The 22,895-nt window shown below is 38.5% G+C and overlaps 1 protein-coding gene across 4 annotated transcripts in view; it reads right to left on the bottom strand.

Moving 5' to 3' along the window:
- ARID1B (AT-rich interaction domain 1B) overlaps window positions 1–22,895 on the bottom strand; it is a 323,681-nt gene that overhangs the window by 239,622 nt on the left and 61,164 nt on the right. For all 4 annotated transcript variants that reach the window (XM_064413401.1, XM_064413402.1, XM_064413404.1 and 1 more), the window contains exon 3: window positions 4,386–4,532. In XM_064413401.1, coding sequence (XP_064269471.1) covers window positions 4,386–4,532 — 147 coding nt within the window. The remainder of the gene's footprint in view (window positions 1–4,385; window positions 4,533–22,895) is intronic.

Here is a 22,895-nt window from a genome sequence, read left to right as displayed (position 1 = left end):
CAAGAAAATATATAAACATGGCTGTTTACAAGCCAGTTGGAAAGCATAATAACCAAAAATATACATCACACTATCTTAACAAAATAATGTTTAATGATGACAGTTTAAGTTTGCAATTACATGACATTCTTGAACAAAATATCACTTCTACTTATGGCAAAAGATTTAAAACTGCAAAAACAAGCGAAGCATTTATTCATTTATATGCCATTTCAAGATGAAAAGCCCTGCCAAGGGCAACACTATAGTAGTGTAGCACATCTTTCTTCCTCTTTTTTCTTTTGAAGAACAGTAAAGGTAAAAAGAAGTTAAAGGAAAAAAAATAAAAAAACAAACCAAAAAACCAAGGCAGTATCTACATCTACTGGCAATATCTTATGATCAATGAATCTGCTACTGCAATAAATTTGCTTAAAACAAAGCTCTTCCTTTAATGGTTTTTACACAGCAGGCTCCTGATATGAAGAGGGGATGACTGATGCTGGCTTACAATATGGTTCTATAGTAAACTGTGCCAGTTTTACTATCAAATCACCTCTTATGAAACTCTCTTTCTGCCTACCATGCAATCAATTTAACAAAGATCTAAACAACTTAACAGTTCAAACATTCAAATAAATCTCATTCTTCTCCTTCCCATCTATGCTTATTAGAAGAATGAAAGTCACAAGTCACTGGAACAGTCCCAGAAATTGTTTTATCTGTTTACTTTTATAAGACAAGATTGCATATTGAATTCAAGTGAGTCAAAGAAAAACAGCAATGGCTTCACACTTCCACAATATGTGAGAAATGAAGACAAGCACCAATTCTAAGGCACAACACAGAGTTATACCTGACCTCAGGAGCTTGCTCACAATGCGTCTAAAAGAGCAAAAATAAAACATCATCTGCAAGAAATTTCACATCAGTTTTCTCCCTATAACAGAATATCCAGATCATCACACTATGAGTTTTTACATAAAAGGAAACTAGTGGCAAGAAAAAGTCCATCATCCAGACAGAATAAACACTATTTTCAGCTTTATAATCTCCAAAACAAGTAGCTTGACATAAATCTACATGGGAAATGAAGAAAATACAGACAGGAAAAGAAGGCAAATTAGAGAAGCCCTCTTTCCCCAGTCTAGCATTTCTTTTCTCCCTCCTGAAGTAAAACCAATTCAATCACACTCACATCACAAAATCAATACAGAAAGACAAAAAAAAGGTTAATGAAGAATATAGAAAACACAAAGGAAATTAATTTGCAAGCTGAAAAGAAAGAACAAAACTAAGGATGACAGACAGAAAGGATGACAGATTGTATGACTGAAACTACCTCAGCTTTCTAATTGACAGAATTATATAAACAGGATGTACTGATATTTTTAGGAGCAGAAATAAGAAAGATACACCAACTGGTGCAACAGGTAATATATGATTCTGTAGTTTATTTTAAAATTGTGTTTAGAAAATGTAAAGCCAGTTTGAAGTCACAGCAACACAATCACGTATTCGAAGAGACCCCCAGAGAAAGATCATACAGTGAAACCTCCAGCTCAAAGCAAGCCTAGTAGGAACAGGGTGCTTGGGGGCTTTGTCTAGTCGAATTTCTCCAATGATAGAGATTGCAGGCTCTCTGGAATCTTGTGGGGTTTATAATTTTTGAGTTTGTTTGGTTCTTTCTTGTACAGAGTTGCAACATCCCTCTTCTTAGTGTGTGCCTATTGCTTCTTGTCCTTCCCATGTGCCCCTGAGATGAGTTTGGCTCTGTTCTCACCCACAATCCCCAAATTGGTACCTCTCCTAAAACTAAACAAGTACCTACTCCTATTTCTCTTGCTAAAACTTTAATCAAATAAATTGTAATTCCTTATTTTTCAAAGGTAATCAGTCTCACATAAGCAGAGATATCTATGCTTAAGTAAGCACAGTTTGTAATTTTTTTCCATCAGCAGCAGAATTTGACATATGCTCCCATGTTTTGTTTTTTGTTTAGTATTAATTTTTGTATTCCACACTGGTTACCACTTGATGGTAATTCTACTATGCATTGCCAAGCAGAGAAAGAACACTTCTGCTGAAGTGTCAGAAATATAGACTTCAATTTCATGTGTTAGGAATTGTTTTCTAGATGAGCAGTTCTCAAAGAATGGGAAAGCACACAATGGTGAGATTTTACAGAGAAACATGACAGAAGAAGTGTTCACCTGCTGATTCTTCTTGATTTAGGGGGAAGAGCAGCCATGGAACTGATCTGGAGATTGGGAAAGAAGCAAGCCCCAAGGTGTTTTAGGACTACTTATTATTTATACAAAATAGTCCCATCTACACACAGATACTCCAATTACACAGGGAAATTATCACATAATTCAGAACCTGGGATCAGAGCTCAAAACTTAAATAGGCTGACCACTACTGAAGAACAGTCATTCACAAACCATCAAGAATCCAGGTAAAATTCTCACAGAAAGGACTACCAACTGCAAGGCTGTATTGGTGCAGACCTAATGCATCATCTCATCTTGCAGACTGAGGCAAAAAAATTCCTGCTGACCTTCCTAAGGTGCCTGTATCAGCCTTGGAGCCTGGATTTTGACTGTCCTTCAGTGTCACTTCAAATCCTCAAAAAGGAATGGTATCTTTTACTTGTGAATCTGCCTCTGCCTTTCTCTTCATCCTAGCTCTCAGAAATTCAAAATATATGGAAGGCTTTACTCTAATTTTACTTTCATCCTTCTATGATCCCTCTCACTTCACTGCACAAACCTTCTCTTTCCCAGCTATGATAGCAAATGATGTAATTGGAACACCTATCAACAGATAAATCAGTACCTTGTTACTCTTAAGGCCTATAAAGTTGAAATGTTTTGTGTATTTTTTAAACCAAAATATTCAATCCCTTCAACTGACAGTATATTTAAAACATGACAAGGTGTCCAAGGCAGCAAAAAACCCATTTCAATTTCATACACTGTGATATGTAGACATTAGAGCAGCTGTGTTTCTTCTATCTCATAGGCCTTATTACTAGGTCTTTATCTGCTGAGACTTCACCAAGATGCTTATGAACAGTATTTTCAAGTCATAGAGAAATCAAGCATTTAATGGCTAAGTAAAAAAGGAAGAAAATTAAATTTAAAGACACAACCGCAATCTTTAAAGTTGCAGTTACATATAATCCAAAAGACAGAATGTGGTGACATTTACAAGAATATCACAGATACAATTAAGAATTCTATTTCATAAACCATCCAGCATTTTAATGAAAAAAAGTTAATTCTCAATGGAATTTTAAAATGTAGATGAAGAAAAATTAACATGTAATTACACAGTGAAATTATCGTAGCTTTATTTTAAAGTCAAAGGAGGGGAGTCTCCAGTATCATTGCCACTTCCAGCATCTTTTGTTAGTTTATTTTACACACTATTTTTATTTCAAGCTAAGATTTCTACATTGCACCAGCATAATCGCAAAATGTTAATCAACCATGCCTGACAGAATTCCCCAGTGACTTGCAGCAAGTGCTGATGCTTCCACTAATATCCAGTCTTGAGCAACTCACTTTTGTTAGATTTCCCAGGATGGTGAGTATGCTGTAGTTTCATCCTTCCATTTCCAGATCACCTCTCCATGATTAACAGAGCTGAGACTGCAGACAGAACTGAGCCTACATGTTCAGCTGCATCAGCTATGCACATCCATTTTGTTCAGTATCTAACATCCAAGTGTTTCTCCATCTCTGGGAACCAGACCCATACATTATCACTTCTGATCTTGGTTAAAAACAGAATCACTTGAAATTAATTTTAACGCTTAATATAAAGAGCACAATTCAAAACCACCAATGGATAATGGATAATGGATTGTGCCGTTTCCCTAACTGGATGTGCAAACTGACAACATTGAAATTAATAGCTGTAATACCCATTTAAAATATCTTTTAAGAAGCTCCCTGGACAAAGCAACTCCAAAATGCCTTGAACTCCTCCACAAAAAACCCAAACCAGCAGTGACCACACTAGATGCAGGAATTCTCAACAATGTCTGTCTTGTGAGGAAACAACAAAACAAAAGCAAGGAAAAGCTCCAGCATCCACTGACATCTCATCAAGAAATTGTTGGCTGTTTTTAAAAGTACAGATGCTGGGACATGTACACTGGCTTTACCATACAAAGGTGCTATGAAATAAAGTCTGAAAATGTGTGCAGATATATTTGCACATATGCATATATCAGATGCATATATCCTGAAGACCATTCAGAAAGATGTGGTCTGATTCCATGTTTATTTAATTTCACTTAATTTATTATTTAATTATTGTTATTTAGTTGACACTGCTCTCTGCACTCGGGTTCCTTTTACACTTCCAGCCTGTCAGTAGTGGAGGACAGTGCTTACCTGCTGAGCCTGGTACCTCTGCTGTGCCTGCGACAGGTACTGAGCCTGGGGCGGCAGGTGCTGCGGCTGCGGCTGCTGGTTGTAGTACGGCTGCTGGCCCTGCTGGCAGTAGCCACTCACACCTTGCTGACCATACTGAGGTGGGATCTGTTGGAAGAGCCAAGCAAAGCAAACACATGAGTGGAAGCAGAAGGACATAAAACCAAGCTATGTCCCACCCGTATGGCAGCCTCAGCAGAAGTGATATCCTCAGCTACACACCTGACCCAGCGGTCTGACCCCTTCCCCCAGCAGTCAGTGGGAGCCCTTAGATCCTCTTGCCTTAGCAGGAGGAGTAAGCCCAAGTGCTCTGCATAGTTACTCTTTTCTGGAAGAGCTTCTAGGGAAAATGCTACGCTTCTGAGCATCACAGTTCTGTAATGCCCACCCATAAAACACGGAAGCAGTTATTTGAAATATTTGCTCTCCTTGGGCACACTAGTGAGGCAAATCAACAGAGGAATCATTCTGATGTGCTGACCCAAAAGCTGAATTGTGGAAAAAAGGCACAGGTCATAACAGACGTTGAAGGAGAAATGCCTTTTGGTTTTTGGTTTTTTGTTTTTTTTTTGAATCAGGTGCTAATTTTTACTTAATGTTTTGCCCACAGTCCTCAGGTTCTCAGGTTTTTATTGTTTGTATTTAAGCCTTATACAAAAGTCGTGGGGTTTGGCAGGATTTTGGTTTTGCCAAGTTCAGTCCCTCTTACTCTTCTCCCCCCACTAAGATATACTTTTTTTAAAAGTAACAACAAAACAAAATAATGTGCTACACACCATTTGGAACATGCATCATTTACTGAGAACCTGCACACACTGAGAATCTGTTAGAACCAAAACCAAGTCAATTACAGTGTCAGAGAAATTTTCTGCATTGATTTAGTCTGTAAGCTTTGTATCAATAGACACTGACATTTTCTCGAGGTATTTGAAAGAGCACACTTTCAATGGACTCCTGATATTGTGCCCAGATTTCCTTGCTTTTAGGTACCCATGCTTTTCCCCAAACTCTGGGATTTAATTATCATTTCAGATGCAGCACATGACTTCTCCATTCTAGAATGGACCTCCCGTTGGTCCTGCACATCCCTGCCCTAAGCAAATGTCTCAAATACCTGAGCACATCTAAAATGCTTTGATCTCTGAACCATTCCCACTGTGTTTCTGATAAAATGATAAATCTGTTTATTCAACAAGCAAACACATACCCATTCTACATAAAGTTAATTCACCACATTCATTCAACAGCATTCGCTAGGCAATAGTAGTAATAATAATAATAATAATAATAATAACAACAACAACAACACAAAGTTAAATTTAAACACCTGCTTAGGCTGTTTTTATTATCACACTTGATCTGCTCCTATTACTTCTGCCAGAAGTTGGCAGTCCTACCTCTTGGTCACTCCTAAGATCAGCACAGTAACCCCACTCCTGCACTTGCTCTCTTTGCCTTCACTTCCATTTCCTTTCCCATCATTTCACAGGCAGTTGAACGTTTCTGTGACCAGAGCAACCCTTTCTGACAAATACCCTCTCCCCGATGATGCATAAATGAAGCCTTTATAATGCAAACTAGAAAGGGTGTGTTGGAATATCATCAGGCAAACAGACAGCTGGAGTCTGGGATCTGACAGAAGACCACATGGTGATTTGCCCATCATCTGCAAAGGTCACAGAGCCTGGACTGGTTCCTGTGAAATACTGAGGAGGAACCTATGTTGTGGTCCATCTGGGTTCCAGTTACACCAGGAAGAAAAGGACAGATAACCAGACAGCAAAATATGGGCTGCCAGGGGAAGGGAGGGGAAAAAAAAAGAAAAGAGAACTTGAATGCCCAATTGACCAGATGGTAACAAAGCAAATGATCAGACACATGAGTAACCAGAATATTTCTGGAATAAAGATACTTGTACAGGAGAGCTGGAGTTCACCTGAACATAGGAGCCAGGTCACTGGTACATAAAATGCAAGAAAATTAAATTTTAAAATGAAAAGGGGATTAGAAGAACACATGGTTAAAAAGTGTGGTATTGTTATGTCAAATGAAGACGTGGAGATTCTGGGACATCAAATGAAGATGCTGAGAAGAATCAAAGAATGAAAAATGGACATGCAGTGACTGCAGAGTGAGTAGAGTGGCAATAAGAAATTCTAACAATACATGGACTTCTACACAAAGAGGGGTGGACTGGATCACTGGGACATCAAATTGCAAACAAAAGCACTAATAGTAGTCATATAAGAAATTCGGTAGAAAGGAAAAAAAATGTGGGGTGACTAGTAGACATCATCCTAGGATACAAATTCAGGGAGGAGACAGCTAATAACAAAGGAACATTATAGGCTACATAGCCTTTAAAAGCTAATCAAAATAAAACTCCACCTCACCAAGCAGCAGAGGTCTGGAGCTTGGTCAGATACGGAAGATTGAGTGCTGGAACCACCATGCATGGCCAAACTACAACAATGCTGACAGCAGCACACTAGCAAGATCAGCAAAAGGCACACCACAAGATTGATTAGGGGGAGATTTCAGCTCCCCCCAGACTGACTGAGTAAGCAGACTACAAAGCTGAGACCAAAGTATCAGATAACTCCCAAAGGCTGTTCCATGGAACTGCTGGTTAAGGAACTTGCATGAGGAGCCACTGCCTTTGGCTCAGTCCAGAGCAGCAAGAATCATCTACTACTGCATCCTGCAGCTGCAGAACCACTGTGCATCAGTGACCATAAAGGAGTTAAATTGAGCATCCCTACAGGAACAATCAAACCCAAGGAATCTACTACTGTCATGCTTAACTTCAAAAAGTATAACTACACAGAACTGAGAAAGCTTGTCAAAAGGAATCTCAGACAGCTATGAGAAATAAAATCTGACTGGCAGCATCAAAGCTGTTTAACAATAACCACATGGAAAGCACAGAAACAATATTCACCACCCATTCAGAATTATTTGATAAGAGCAAAGGGACACCAGCAAGGCTCACTGCAGCTTTCTACAGGCAAAAAGGCATCCCCTTCAATAAGCCAGCACCAGGTCCAAAGGAGGAAAACAGAAAAGACTGTAAACTCTGGCACTTCAAATGTAATAAGACAGGCCAGAAAGAACTGTTGGAACAGTTAGAAAAGGGAATCAAATGAGTAATGATTCATTTCTTCAAACACATCAGAAGCAGGAGGTCTGCCAGAGTCTGAAGTGACAAATGATGATGAAGGTATAAGGGGAGATAAAGAGAGCACAACGCCATCACAGAAAAGCTTAACAAAATCTTTGGCTCTAGTGTGCACTGTGGAAAAATCTTGGGGTGTTCCCATGCTGGAGTCCTTTGTGAGGGACTTGATAAATGTCTCTGAATCTGATGGGACTTTTCATGGAATAAAGTGACAAATGAACAGTCAGAAGTGGCTTGGGACCATAAAGTATCACTCCTGAGGTCTAATCAAATTCAAAAAGCTGAATTACTAATGACCTATACAGCCTCCAAATTGGAGCTGCCTTGGTAGGTGAGAATTGCAGCATGGCTTAAAAAGAAAAGTCAGAGATTTTAGTAATTTAAGACTACATAACACCAATGATTGTTCTGGATAAATCAGGACAGAGAGGAATGAAGATGAGATTTAGGAAACATCAACAGAGCAAAAGAAAATCCCTCTCTACTGACTTCTTGGACTTACTAGGAAGGCTCAGAAAAAAAGGTTCAGGGAAATGCAACAAGAATCATCATAGGTGTAGAACAGTTTCCATAAAAAGCATCTACAACTCTTTGAGGATGGAAAAGACACCAGGAAGTAGGAACATGGTGCAAAACTACAAAAGCATCTTGTCCAACAACAATTAGGATGCATTCAACAGCAGAAGCAAACTTCAAAACAAGAGGGAAACAGGTTCTCTAGTCACAGAGGTAGCAGATGTTTAGAACTCCTTGCCAAATTGATGTTTCGAATGCTGAAAGTTTATGTGGGCTCAAGCAAAGACTGGACAAGTTCACAAAAGAGACATCCTCTGAGAGTTACCAAATTTATAGAGCCACATCTGGCTCAGGAAGTCCCTGAAGCGAAAATAGCTGGAGGCTTGAAGAGTACTGGGGGAAGTACAACGTGCTTGCTTTGTTCTGATTCTCCTCCAGGCATCCAGTTAAAGCCTCCACTGGAGGCAGGATACACAGGGATGCATGAACCCTTGATCTGCCCCGACAGAACCATGACTACATTCTCACCTCTTCACAAAAGATAGCAGGAGTCCCCAGAGAAGACAATGAAATTTTGGTCTGCAAGACATTAAGTAACAAATGTAAGCAACCTGAAGAGGCAATAACACCTTGAGTGCCAAAGCTCTCAGACTGCTCCATTTTCTTAAGTATTTCCCCAAGCAATCTTTCAGACACTGGTTTAAGAATGGGTACCAGGCTCTTTTTCTGATCTTATATGTCAGTTACTTATGTTAGAATTTTCCTCCATATCCTTCCAATTCAACTGTTTTAAAAAAACAACCAAACACCACCACCTAAAATACAACAACAATCATAATGCTACATGTACGTTTGGATGCTGCTCTCTTCAGTGCAGAGACTCATCACCACTGCCTTAGCAGAACACTCCATATAATGGCTGTGGCTATTTAAATAAACAACAAGCAAATTAATCCACCTGCTTTACTGATGGGGATCACAAGATACTGCTTATGGACAAATGTTTATTAAATAGCATACAAAAAAAAAAAAAGTTAATTAAAATCTCCCCCAGAACACAGAACAAGACAAACCTAAAGCCAATTATTTACAAGGCTTGGAGTGAATGACCCAAGCATCCTCTTTCTTCATAAAGTAAACCCTCCCTCCCCTTCTCCCTTACACTTGTATTTTTTGTGGCCACACAATGCAGGAGATGAGAATTTGGCAAATTTCATCATGCCTGTGGTAGTGCAGACGTTCTGGGGACAGCTGAAGTGAGAACAGACCTGAGTCTGAATCTATTTCTAGGCAAGCACAGAAACTGTAAAAATTACTTTGGACTATTATCTGACTTGCACAGTATAAACAGCATTATTCTGGGAGAAGTATGACTGACCATAACTGATTACACCATTCTGAACACAAACAAAGAAGGGATGAGAACAGAAGGAACAAAACTGGCAGCCAAAATGAAGAGATGGGGCAAATGCAATTAAACCTATAACTTAGCCCATCATCTTTAATTCTTGTTTGAATAAGAGATCTGGTGGCAAGCATTCTTTTCCCAGGTAATACCTTGATAGAAATGGAAGTTTTAAGCAATTTTTGCATGTGCAATCCATGACTGATGTCAAAGAAGAAGGATCATTAGACAGCATTAGAGTCATTATAATAATTTTTAAAATTAAAATGTAACAAAATTAGTATGTTAGCATAGGTACATTAATAACACTAGCAATAAGCAGCTACTGCCCTTTTACACCATCCTGATGGCTATCCAGTCAGTAATGGAAGAAGCTTTACATAGCCCCCATCACAAAAAGCTCTGCAAAGTCGCTCTGGGATCCACCCGAACACATCAGATACCAAAACATGCTCACTAGAGGGGAAGAGTGGAAGAGTCGCGGCTACACCCTTGCTTCTCCCTGAAATCTACTGGGTGCCCAAAAAGTGGGGCACGATACTGGATATCCATTAGCCTGGATTATACTGGTAGAAGGCAACAACGCAATCTGGAAGCTGTGGAACCACAGTGTCATGATACAAAAATCGGGGGGAAAACAGGTCTGTCTGGCCTGATCAGCACTGAGCCTGGCTTACAGAGAGAAGAAAAACTTCAGGGGCAGGGGTGCCACTCAGAAGAAAGGATGGCACTACCTGGTTATACAGTGGACACTTAGAGTGGCCAACTTTGCTGAGGAACAATGAGATAGAATATTGTGAAACAAGTACGATCCTGAGTAATATAATCATCAGTAACAGTTCACTTTCTTAGCACCTGCAACACTGTAATTACATAGAAATTAGAATTTAAAAATTTATAGTGAGGGGCATCTCAGAAAAATAAAACCCTACCACCTGATACTTTACACTAAGACCAGCGCATTCCTTCAGTTAACAGTAAAGGTTACAGTATTTAATTCTAATTACTTTAATTTTACAGTGATCAATTCAGTTACAACTATAAAGGAAGATGTCACTCAGTTCCTATCAAACCTTCAAATGAAACACTTGTGATTCCTGAAACAACTTCTGCTTCAGTTTTATATTTCCAAAATCAGACCTCTGCCAAACCCTAAGTATTTTCCTCCAAACATTCAAACCATGCACTTCTCCATACTTTCCAATACAAAGCTGTAATAGGAAACTAACTCCTTGACTTTCACACACTTAAAAAAAAAGGTCTGGTTCATATCAAGAACTTTCAAATTCACAGAAGTCCAGGTCTTCATCTGTATGTTTAGCTGAATTAGAGAAAGAAGAAAAATATAATATGCTTATACACCATAAGGAAATCCTCTGGCACATGTTCAGTAGAATATTCTGTCACAGTTAGGGCAGCACAGTCTCCTGTCTCAAATCAACATGTTCAACACCAGCATGCTTGTGCACACAGCCTTAATGAAAGCTAAAAATCCTTCTCACTGAATGGCAAAAAAGAAAAAAAATGTAAAAGGAAACCAAGTAGAAAGCTGGGTGTTAATGTCAAGGCTATTAATCAGAGGTAGATCTGAAATCCTGATGCTACGGTATTTTATTCATACATTCTATAAATTCTATTACTTCTTATCACTTAGCTTTGACCTTTTGACAATACATTGGTCACAATGTTCACCTGTGTTACTCTCTTTCCTACACTGCTTGCCTTTACATTGAAGTATGAACTTCAACATCTTATTAAGAGCCTTTAAAATATTAACACTAGGCCTGATACTGGTCCACCCTGTGACCCAGAGCAAGGAAGCAAAAGCATAAAAAGCATGTTTCTGTGTCACAGAACAATAATCCCCATTCCAGAACTTGCAAGGTAGTGGATTTTGCAGAGTCATTAAATGCATGCCTATGTTGAAGACTGCAGTGCAGCACACAGATCTGCAAGCTAGCTCAGATACTGGCAGGAGCCTACACCAAAAGCTGCGCTCAGCTAATTTGCCGTGCTCCACAGAAGGGTGAATTAGGTCAAAGGGAGATCCACACTCTTACAGCCAGACTGCTTCTTGTACACAAGCCAGTTCATTAAAAAAGGTAGCTCAACCATCTTCACAAGACACTGCAGTCTGCAATGCAGTCCTGCCCGGCACTCACACACATGCCTGTAATCCCCTTTCCCCAAGAAGTACACGGCAGCACAATTACACCACTTGTCAGTGCAACATATATGGCATCACATATGTACCTGTCCTAAGGTGCTCTCTACACACTGCCTTTTACTCTAGCTTTAATCAAAGCAACATGAGCTAACCAATTATTAATACAGGCAATTTTCCTCTCCTAAAAAAGCTCCAAACCAACCTGTCAAAAAAAAAGTGTAAAAAATCTACTAAGTTTACATGATTAAGGAACTCTCCAGTCAGAAAATACAGATGTTAAAGTTCCAAAAGCAACATTAACTGAGCCATGTTACACATATATAGCACCTTCTCTTTCTGATTTATGTTGTCAAAGGCATTTCATAAAACAGAGAGGATGTGAAATGTGGCTTAGTTACTGTGGCTGCTATCTTATCATTTATGTTTTCTGACTTCTTAGCTGTGCAACCTTCACATCTTATTAACATAGTTTTTTGCATAGATTGTAGTATGGAATAGTACTTATGTTTTATGTATTGACATATTTTTGATGTACTGAGATTTTGAATAAGTTTGCTATTCTTCATGATGAGAGCCAAATAAATAAAGACTACTGCCACAAAATAGTCAATCATTTATACGGAAAAGCAATATCTCTCCTTCCAAAAAAGAACACTTTGATTCCCCTGTCAGAAATTGATGAAAACTACCTCTGCTGTAAATGCTAAATCTATGCCAATACCACAACCACCTCCCAATCCCACCTTCTCCTAAAAACAACAAACAAACAAAAATAAAAAAATTTGCATGTTTCAGATGAGCTAAAATTAGTTTCAAGGGAGAGGTAAACAGCTGAGTCCAGAAACAAAAGGAAGAAATTTTTCCTACAGTAGTGTTGATTTGCACAGTGCATTACAGCTTGAACTAATGCAACATTTGGTCCATTCTGCAAGTTAAGGGATGAATGTATGATAATCTCCAGTAAGAGATTTCCACATTGCTACATCTATGCTCTTAAACCAACACTATAGTGAAGACTAAAAATTTGCAGCAGAATTGTTTATGGAAATGCTATTTTGATACACTGCATTACAAACCGAGAAAAATCATAGTGCCTACACACACACACACACACACACACACACTCTCTCAAGTGATGAGTCAGTTAAGATATCTATTCTTATACTCTGCCTTCCTTCCTTTTTTTTACAGAAGGTGATCAAAATAATTAAAAGGGATCATGTAATCTGCTTAAGGAATAGATTTCCACTTTACAAACCAACGTAAGGAAAAGCACATCACAACTGTCACAACCTGATCTCTGGTGATTCTGATGACTGCGCTTCAGTAAAAAACTTGTAGGAAACCTCATCTCTTGCTGTGTGAGTACCATGAAATTCACCTATGAAATGCCAGCTATTAAAGAATGCAAAAGCCTATATTTTGATTTTTAATCATGTAACAATTTATTACAGGGCACTTCTTGGTCATCCATGAAAGGAATAAATCTATGATCCCCAAATCCTCTAGTTGCCATTTGTTTTCCAGGAAATTAGCAATTTTGACCACTATTTCTTAAATGGTGATTAAAATAAAATATGGTTAAAAAAATACAGAGAAACATATTTCTTCAGACAAATTCTGCAATGCCATTAAAACCTTCTAAAGCAGGGAGCACAAATGAGAGGTATGGGTTGAGTTTGAATAGCAGGTAATCCAGCTGCATGAGTAATCCTCCAATTTTATGCCTTTTTACACAGAGAGACCCCTAACATTTAACTACTGGAGACTGAAGAATCCCTCAGTAAAATAGCTTCCACTCTATGTTTCTTCTGGCACATAGTCTTGGTAGGAGGAAAAATTGCAAGCATTCTTTAATCTCAGTAGTGAGAAAAGGCAGAATGTGCACACACCCTGTTTATCACTGCTTCCCTGGCATCTTGCACACCCTGGAGTTTTCTTTCTTTCTTTCTTTCTTTCTTTCTTTCTTTCTTTCTTTCTTTCTTTCTTTCTTTCTTTCTTTCTTTCTTTCTTTCTTTCTTTCTTTCTTTCTTTCTTTCTTTCTTTCTTTCTTTCTTTCTTTCTTTCTTTCTTTCTTTCTTTCTTTCTTTCTTTCTTTCTTTCTTTCTTTCTTTCTTTCTTTCTTTCTTTCTTTCTTTCTTTCTCTTTCTTTTCTTTCTTTCTTTTTCTTCCAGTTTTTCAAGAGAAAAGGGTGCTTTTAATTAATTCATGTTCTCCTCCAAAGATATCAGTCCTGATGAATACTGGCTTTACCATTCCTAAACTCAATGGCTTTCAGAACTAAATAATTTGAGATCATTCAGAGCTCTTCACTGTATCTCTTAAAACAGCAGGAGAAGAATATAAAAGATCTTCCATGGGGAACAACTCCATGCTCTCTTAAGCAAGCTAAGCCTTTCTCTTCTTTCCATCTAACTTCTCCAATTCCACACAGGGCTTCACAGACCCTTACAGTGCACACTCTCTTTCCCTGACAGCTGCTTTTCTTCCTTTATTGCACCTGTGGAGGAACAACCCCAGGGGCCAATATATGGTGGAGACCATCCGGCTTGAAAACACCTTGGCAGAGAAGAACCTGAAGGTGCTGATGGACACCAAGTTGCACATGAGCCAGCAATGTGCCCTTCCCACAAAGAGAGCTAATGGTATCCTGGGCTGCATTAGACAAAGTACTGACACCATGTCTGGAGAGGTGCTTCTGCTCTACTCTGGAGGACTGTGTCCAGCTCTGGGGTCCCCAGTACAAGAGAGACATGGACATACTGGAGAAAGGGCCACAAGGATGATTAAGGGGCTCATGCACCTGTACTGTGAGGAAGGGTAAGAAAGCTGGGACCATTCAGCTTGGAGAAGAGAAGGCTTCAGGGAGGCTGAACAGCAGCCTGCCAGTGTGTAAAGAAACTCTAAAAGAGAGCTGCAGAGGGTTTTTGTACAGTGGCATGTAGAGACAGGACAACAGGGCATGGCTTCAAACTAAAAGAAGGCCGGTTTAGATTAGGTACTAGGAAGGAACTCTTTACTGTGAGGATGGTGAAGCACTGGAACAGGTTGCCCAGGGAAGTTGTGGAAGATATGCTTCCACATCCCTGGAAGTGTTGGATGGGGCTTTCAGCAACCTGGTCTAGTGGAAAGTGTCCCTGCCCACGGCAGGGTGGTTGGAATTTGATGATCTTTAAGGTCCCTTCTGACCCAGACCATTGTATGACTCTATACTTCAGTTTAGTAGTGTCTTAGTACAAAGTTATCTGCAAAGGGGTGCACGAAATTTCTGGTCTTTAAGAGAGAACCTCTCTGGTTTTGGCCCAGACACCTCTGACAAGGTCACCACTTTTGAGTTAACGCCCACAAACAGCAGACCAGTAAGTCATCTTCTGTTCTGGTCCTTCGCTCTGTTACGGGATATCATCCGTTTAATCAAGAAAAACTTGCAATGACAGAACAGATTTACAGCTCTTTGTGGTCCCATTATGGATGTGAATCCCCAAGTAGTGTCTACAGCAGAGAAGGTTGATCAACACACAAAGAAAAATGGATGACCTCCCATATCCATCATTTAGGTTTAGCAATATCTGTGATAAATCTCGTAATTTGTACAGTCAAAATTCTTCTAGTTTCTTCTGTTATAGCAGGATCAAAATCATACTTTTCATCTGGACACTGAAAATTCCCCACAGCAAGGAATCCTGAGACAAAGAGAATGACTAGCTGAACAGTAAAAAAATTTGATTACATCTCTACCCATCCAGGATAACTGATTATCCTGCAGCACAGCATTAACTGTCTAAGATCAGGATCCCATTCCTGTGGCACAGTTCCTCAATATTCTTTTGAGGGTACTTATGCTGGCTTAGAAAAACAAGAAATACAGAGCTACTCCTATCAGAAACCCTTCTTCTTTAGATGAATTTGACCAAAGTGCACCACCAATAAAACCAAAACCAGCCAAACAAAACATATTTTTAAAAAAGGGAAGATGAAAATCTTTTCTGTGATGACTTTTCTTTCCTTTTTCCTACTGGGAACAGATAAAAACCAAGTCAGCCTCTTAAATAGGAGTACTTACATAACAACTGTGATTTCAAATATTCCTGCAAGTATTTTTAAAAGAAAACTTTCAAATCATTCCTTGTAGACGCAGAGTTCAGATATTTGATTTATTCCATTTCTATTATTTAATTTGACCTATTACTTAGCACTGAAAAACATCAAAAGAACCCTGACAGAAACATCAAAGACATCTATCTTATAAATTCATAGCTGAAAACCATATAGCACATCATAATTTTTAAAATAATTACAGTTTTATTATACTCAAAATAAGATGATTATTGTAAATTATTCCTCAAATCAGTTACCACAAGTAAGTTTTAGAAACATCTGCTAAATGTAAGTATCTGGATACAGTTAATCCAATTCATGTCATATTATACTCAAAATGGAACAGAAAAACAAATTACAACCTTTAAAGTCCTAACATCATTTATCAAAAATTACCTGTTTTGCTTAATTGAAAATAGCCAACTTAAAAACCAATGAAGAATCAACCATCAAATTCATACACTCATTCTACAAAATTACTAGAATTTTTAAAAAATTAATATTACAACTAAATTTAACTCAAATATTGTGCTCTATCTGTTAATATTCATAATACTATTAGTCTTTCAAAGCATCCAAGCATCTCCAGTATATCCATGCATAGCTCCTTCCTTTCTGGAAAGCTCAAGCCGCCCTTCCCCTAGGTCTGGTTGTTTTGAGCTATTATCCTGACCATCTATTTTGTTTCAACATTCACAAAACGGATTCTTACACTCACAAGAAAATGCTTCCTTCTCATTTATGTCCAGACTGAAGCAATATCTATCTGTACACAAAATTAACACACAAGTGTATAATTGTAGTTTTATGTTCAAGTGCCCCAATTATGCACTTTGAAACACTTTAAAGGATCCATCAGGAACATTCAATACCTCCAAACTGTAAAGTCTTGAGGAGTGTCTTTTGACAAGACAGCTGCATTATGGAGAAATCTTTCAGCTACAAACACAGAGAGCAATCAGTTTGGGGTTTTTTCCCCCAGGATACTCTGGCTGTAAAGAATGGTGGCACCTATCTGGTGCAGTGCATTTTGCCACAACTAAGAGACAAGCAGGAAACTGGATAGTTTGTTTTGCTTTTGTGTAATATGTCCCAGGTAAGCACAAAAGGTCCAGCCTCCAGATTGTCTGAAAAGGTGATTAAGGAAAGGTGATTAAGGAAAGGTGATTAAGAACGTTTGCAACAGACAAGTGAGGACCCTACACCTTCCTCACTTCAGCCCCAAGTCAACTGCAACTCCACACACACGCTTGGTGAACATTCATCCTCTGCTTTCTCACTTCTTATAAAATACTTTTAAAAGCAGTTTGTTCAAAAAGGGAGTGCAGGAGGTGACTGTCAACAGTTTTTTGTTACATAAATAAATTTCTCTGCACATGTGGTGAAGAAGGGAAATCTATGTTAGCCCATCTGACTTTGCACTGAAATGGGTTACAGGTGCTCACACAATGCATTACACTCTTTCACACAGACTGGTGATAAAATTGCCATATCCTTCACGTTATAGTTTATGAGAACCACTAGTGGTGTTCATGGCAGGGGGTAAGGGGGGTGATGTCCCAGCAAACACAAGAGAAGATAAGAAGACAAACTAGTTTCACATGACAAACACATACCAAGTTCTTAATAAATAATAAGTGAGGAAATCAGAGTGGTAAAAACAGCTTAAGAAGAAGGTAGATAATTCATTACATTAAAAACATACTAAGAAAAGGGCTTGAGGGTGACTCAAAGGTGGTTAAGTAGTGAGGCCATCTTAGCAAAGGTTTTCCTCAGTAAAACCAAGACACAGTAACTTACACTGAGAAAATGCAATGCTCTGTGCAACTCATATGGGATTTAGCATCAGGTGTCAGGGGCATGCAGTCACTGTTTGCTGACCATCAACAAAGAGATAAGATGAGCCTATTTGTGAGCTCAGAGAATGATCACAGGTACCAGGCAGAGTGAGACAAAATTCCAGCTGTTGTTACAGTTCTTTAGTGGGGCCAACAGAATGCTAAGTTATTCCAAGGGTGATGGAAAAACCGCACGTTTTCAGGAAGGTGCCATTCAAAGCTGTTAGAAAAAACGTGCCACGGAGAAATGCTCCCAAGCTACTCATGCAATGCACTGTGTGGGTTCCCGTCTCACAGCTGCCCAGTGCCCACCTCTGCATGCTGAGGAGCTCCTGAGGTCTCCTGCCAGCAGGCACCATGAAAGACACTGTGGGTTGATCACGTTTTGCATAATGCTCCAGAGGCAAAAGCACCAAGACAACTGGTGCTGCGAGCCGATCTGTCTGCTGCCACAGAAGCCCCACTACTTCACCCAACCTGTCAGTTCTCCCTGACTCTCTATCAAGGCTTCTGTCACATTCAAACAGCAGAAAGACAATGGGCAGCCTTCTGCTGCCTCAGCACACCAAAACACTTCAGCGTGGTCAGATGAACCCAGCAGTGGCAAGAGGGAAGTGGCACTGCAGGTACCAGCTGGGTTGGCTTTGGCTGCTGTTGGAACTGCAGATTGTTTGGGTTTTGTTTTCTGTGGCTCTCCTCATCTCATGAATCCAAATCCATAGTTCTCACTTTCCAAAAAAGCACCCCATGTGCAAAGTAACAACTTCCAGCTCTCCACGCAGAGCGCTGCTAAGGGAGAGGTGCAATGAGAAAGCTGCCGCACTACCAAGTGAAGCTGCAAAAGCACCCTTGACTTTCAGGGAGGACACACAGGCTTTTCACATCTCCTCAAACTCAAGACACTCAAATTTTGCCATAAAATTTAATCCTCTTTAAATAGAAAATAATTCATTGCTGCTCTCACCTAGAGTGACATCCAAAGGAAAGCAGTGATACGGGGTGGGGGGATATACACACAATTCTCTCTCCCTTCCTTGCAGGAAGCAAAAACACACAATACATTTCAGGGCATTCTTAGCATGAAATAAGGTGCAAGTGGGTAATGCCCATTTAGATTGTTCTTGAATATTATTAGAGCAATGATCACTTATCTATATTGGTAATTAGGTATTTTAACCTCCTGTTTGGTTTGGCACATCTCCCTCCGAGTACCAGCTGTACTTTAGTGGCTACAGCATTGTTCAGGCATGAGCTTCTACGATTAAACTAAGCTTCTGATTTTGTAGTTGCATAACTATTTGAAATACTTCAAACAATAGGTCAATATTTCTGAGAAGCTGTATATACCTTCGAGAGCACAGAGCTCATACATCCTGGAGAACAGGATTTTTAATTTTAAAACCAGGTATTTTCATTACTTAATTTGCTCTGATGTATAAAAAATATTTTTGGATAGTACAAAACTACAGAGAAGAGCTTAGGAAGCAGCACTGTCTGCTTTGGAGGGAGTACTTACCCATCTGCCCTTCTGGCCAGAGGTTTAATAGATTTCTATTTTTATAAAGGACATAAGGGGAGGGGGTGGCTCCATCAGTTTCCTACAGAAACCCAGCTGCCAAACTGGATGTGCCAAAGGGGAATTTTAGGGAATTTTAAAGAGATAACCTCTGCTGAGACTGCAATGTCAGCTTTGTAACCTCATGACTGGAACATGTGCAGTGAATGCTGGATTGAAAAAGCTGTGCTATGGGAGTTAGAAGAAAGAAAAGGAGAAAACAGGAACAGCACGAACTGGGATTATTACCCTGTGATGAGAAGAGGACTGGAGCTAAAAAACACTGTTAGTTCACTGTGAAAAAATACATCTATAGAGTAAGCTCACTTTGATTTGAGTATTTATTGATAACCTGTGTGCACTTTCCTTCTCCCAGCCCTAATATGGTCTCTGCATTTTATGCTGATTCTGTTGTTCCATTTAGCAGGTCACTTGCAGCATAATTTAAACAACACATGGACCCAAACTGACCTCTGGTTTAAATGTTCAGCACAGAAATTGTGAGGTAGGGCTTGAGCAGGGAAAAGGAATGGGAGCAGAACAGGAGCACTGCCATTTAAAAGCAAGCAATAAACAGATTTTTTTAAAAATTAAATAATTGGTGCTTTTTTGATCTAGTCCTTCAGCTTCTACTCAGCTTTTCTTGCATGTTGAGACAAAACTAAACTAAATTCCCTTATTTCAAATTATCAATTTTTATAAAATTTATTTTACAAGAAATAGATAAAGAACTATGGCACATACTGCTATTTACTCACTGACATCAGAATGTTTGAAGAAATTTAGTATGCTAAAGAAGCTGTAAAACATTTGTGATTCTAAACTAAGATCAACATGCAAAATAGTAAGGATAAAAAAAAAACCCACATAAACAGAGTAGTCACAAATACCTTCAAAGGTCTATAAATATCTATTAACAACTCTTACTTTAGGATTATAAAGGTGAAATTAGTGATTTGCACTCAGACAAGTAAACTTCTATACTAAATTACAGAAAGGGAAGTCTCTTATGGATAGGACCCAATTACAAAACACTTCTGACGTCCACCTGTTTTCTTCTGCTCTTCATATATAGCAGTGTGCTCACAGAACCATCCCTTTTACTACATTTCAAATAGATGAGAAAAGATGATGTCATCACATTTCATCTAGAAGAGAAGCAGTAATAAATACCTTCTGCAGTGAAAGCAGGAATGTTTTATGATAAAATATAACAGCTCTTTAAAAAGAAACATTTCAAAGTAACAGGAATGTTGGAAAGGTAAAATAAATTAATAGTCTATGTTGTTAAAAACTATCTACAAATCTTTATAATCCGATTCTCTCAACAGCTTCGATATATGGTGAATGTCATTAAATTATCAATCTAAGAGAAAAATCTGTCTTCAAACTTGAAGATATATATCCCATTTAGCCTAATATTTGGGAGTTTTAGAAAATACTTTTTTCACATTTTAGGTTAGTGATGGGGTTTGGGGAGTGTTGCTTTCTTTTCTTTTAAGGAAAACTGTCAACTGAGAACCCTTAAAAAAACAGCTACAACATCACACCATAAGGCATCCGCTAATATATGCTATCTTTAACTAAATGTTAGTTTGTTTCACTACTGTTTGTTCTTCTTTCTGGGCAGCACTTCATTGAGGATCTGCTCCCTTGAGGAAACATAAGCTGCTTCAGTGCAGTGTATCTCAACATCTCTGCAGAAGAAAAAGCATGTAATCAAATAATTAGCACCAGTGTAACCGTTCTGTGCATCAGAAACAAAAACCTAGAGAAGCACCTCTTTTTAAAAACACTGCCTCCTCTGTTGCCTCTAACTAATCTGAAAACAATATTATTTCATCTTCAAGTCAAAAAGAAAACAACTTGTTACACTGCAAGTGGCTTTTCCATTGCCTTTCAGAAAGAAAAGCTTTGCCAAGTCAGAAGATTTTTGCTCTATCGGAAAAAAAAAGTATTTCTATGATGTATTGTAAATCTTTACCTCCCTCAATTGGGAGGTAGGTTTTTATGCCTTTCAAAATTTATTATGTCTGCTCGACTGTGCTTTCCTAAAGATCCCTTTCAGCTTCTGTTCCAGCTAGCAAGTGAAAATTCTCTCAAGTGCAGTAATGTAAAAGGAGTAGGAAAGAAATTCAGCACATGAACAGGGCAGACACACAATGAAGTGCAGTGCTTTGCACAGCCCTACAAAGTACATTATGGCTCAATTCATGGAATACCCAAATTCAAAGTACTTGTTCTATGGGTCTTATAATTTATTAAATTTGATATTATAAATAAAACCACTAAGTCAGTCCCAGCTGAAATGCTTAGAAACCCTACAAACTCAGCAACATCTTGAGCCTCTTCTATACATCTTTCCTAGCCACATCCTACTTATTTTCCATTATGTGTGATTCAGGTTCCAACTCTACAAACTACTATGCAATTTAAAATTTTAATTCTAAGAGTAGCACCACTGAGCCTAACAGGGCCAATGCCACTAACATAACCAGTGATGCACACACCAACCTACTGAGCTGAGGGATTTATACCGCGATATCCTTGGGGCAAGGAATATGGCTTTTCCTACATTTCATAAAGCAGCACATAATTTTGCTGGAAAGCAGGAAATAAAGATTTCAGTTTTTAAATTTTCCTATGACCAGCAAGCCCAAAGAGGAGAGCAAAGAGTCCAGAAAAAGCTCTGCACTATGTCCGATTAAAAGGATCTCCACAATCTTCCATCTCATGATGGTAGTCAGGAAAGGTTCCTTCCATAAAAGATGAGGTACAATAAAGTTGTGATTAATTGGATAACTAATCAGGAACCAACTTTCCCTGCTGCCATTCTTAGCTATCTTTTTCTAGTTTTGTCTAAAGCAAAAGACTATACTACTATTAAAAAAACCAAACACAAAACCAAAATCAGTTTCAACTACACTAACTATACCTCCATGACATTTTTCCTGCTGTTAAGCCTCTTCGGTAAGTAAAAAAGGGGAAAAAAATCACACACAGATGCACTACCAAATTCACCATCAGAGAAATAAGCAATCATTAGCCTAGCAATGACGCTTTCTCTGATATTTCAGTACATATACACTACATTAGATATTCAACACTCTTCAATAGCAAATTCATCCTTCATGTGCACAAAGTGCAGTAAATTCTCTCATAATTATAAGAGTGCAGGACAACCTTGATAATTTTAATTACTGGGAAGTTTGTGTTGGGTTTCTAAATATCATCAGTAACAAGGTAAATAAAGCAAGTAAGACACACAGAAATGGAAACTAAGGCTGTTTTAGCAAAATTATATTTTTACTAATACATTAGAATTGCAGGGCTTGGTTTCGTGACCAAGTACGAGCAAGTGTATTTCACTGACTTTTGTAAGATGAATTGATTATTACCATGACATTTCAACGACATACAAAAGAGAAAGGTGACACTACAGCAGAAATGTGCTATCAGTTCAGCAGCAGTGATTTACAGAAAGAGCTTTTCAAGTTTATACTAACAGGGTTATTTCATGAGCTGAAAATAGTTTTATTCCCTTATGTCAAATAACATTTATGTATCTGTAATGTGCACCATACCATAAAAAAGGAGACATGAAGAAAAACATGACTTTACAGGCATGACTACCATCACACAGTATTGCTTTATAAATAATGCTGAAGTAAACACAATCTGCATATAAATAACATTTCTTATATTGACTGTTAA

Source organism: Passer domesticus, chromosome 3 (genome assembly GCF_036417665.1).
Source record: "Passer domesticus isolate bPasDom1 chromosome 3, bPasDom1.hap1, whole genome shotgun sequence".
In the NCBI taxonomy this organism is placed as follows: Eukaryota; Metazoa; Chordata; class Aves; order Passeriformes; family Passeridae; genus Passer; species Passer domesticus.
The sequence above is the reverse complement of the archived record's forward strand: the minus strand, read 5'-3'. Positions and strand labels throughout refer to the sequence as shown.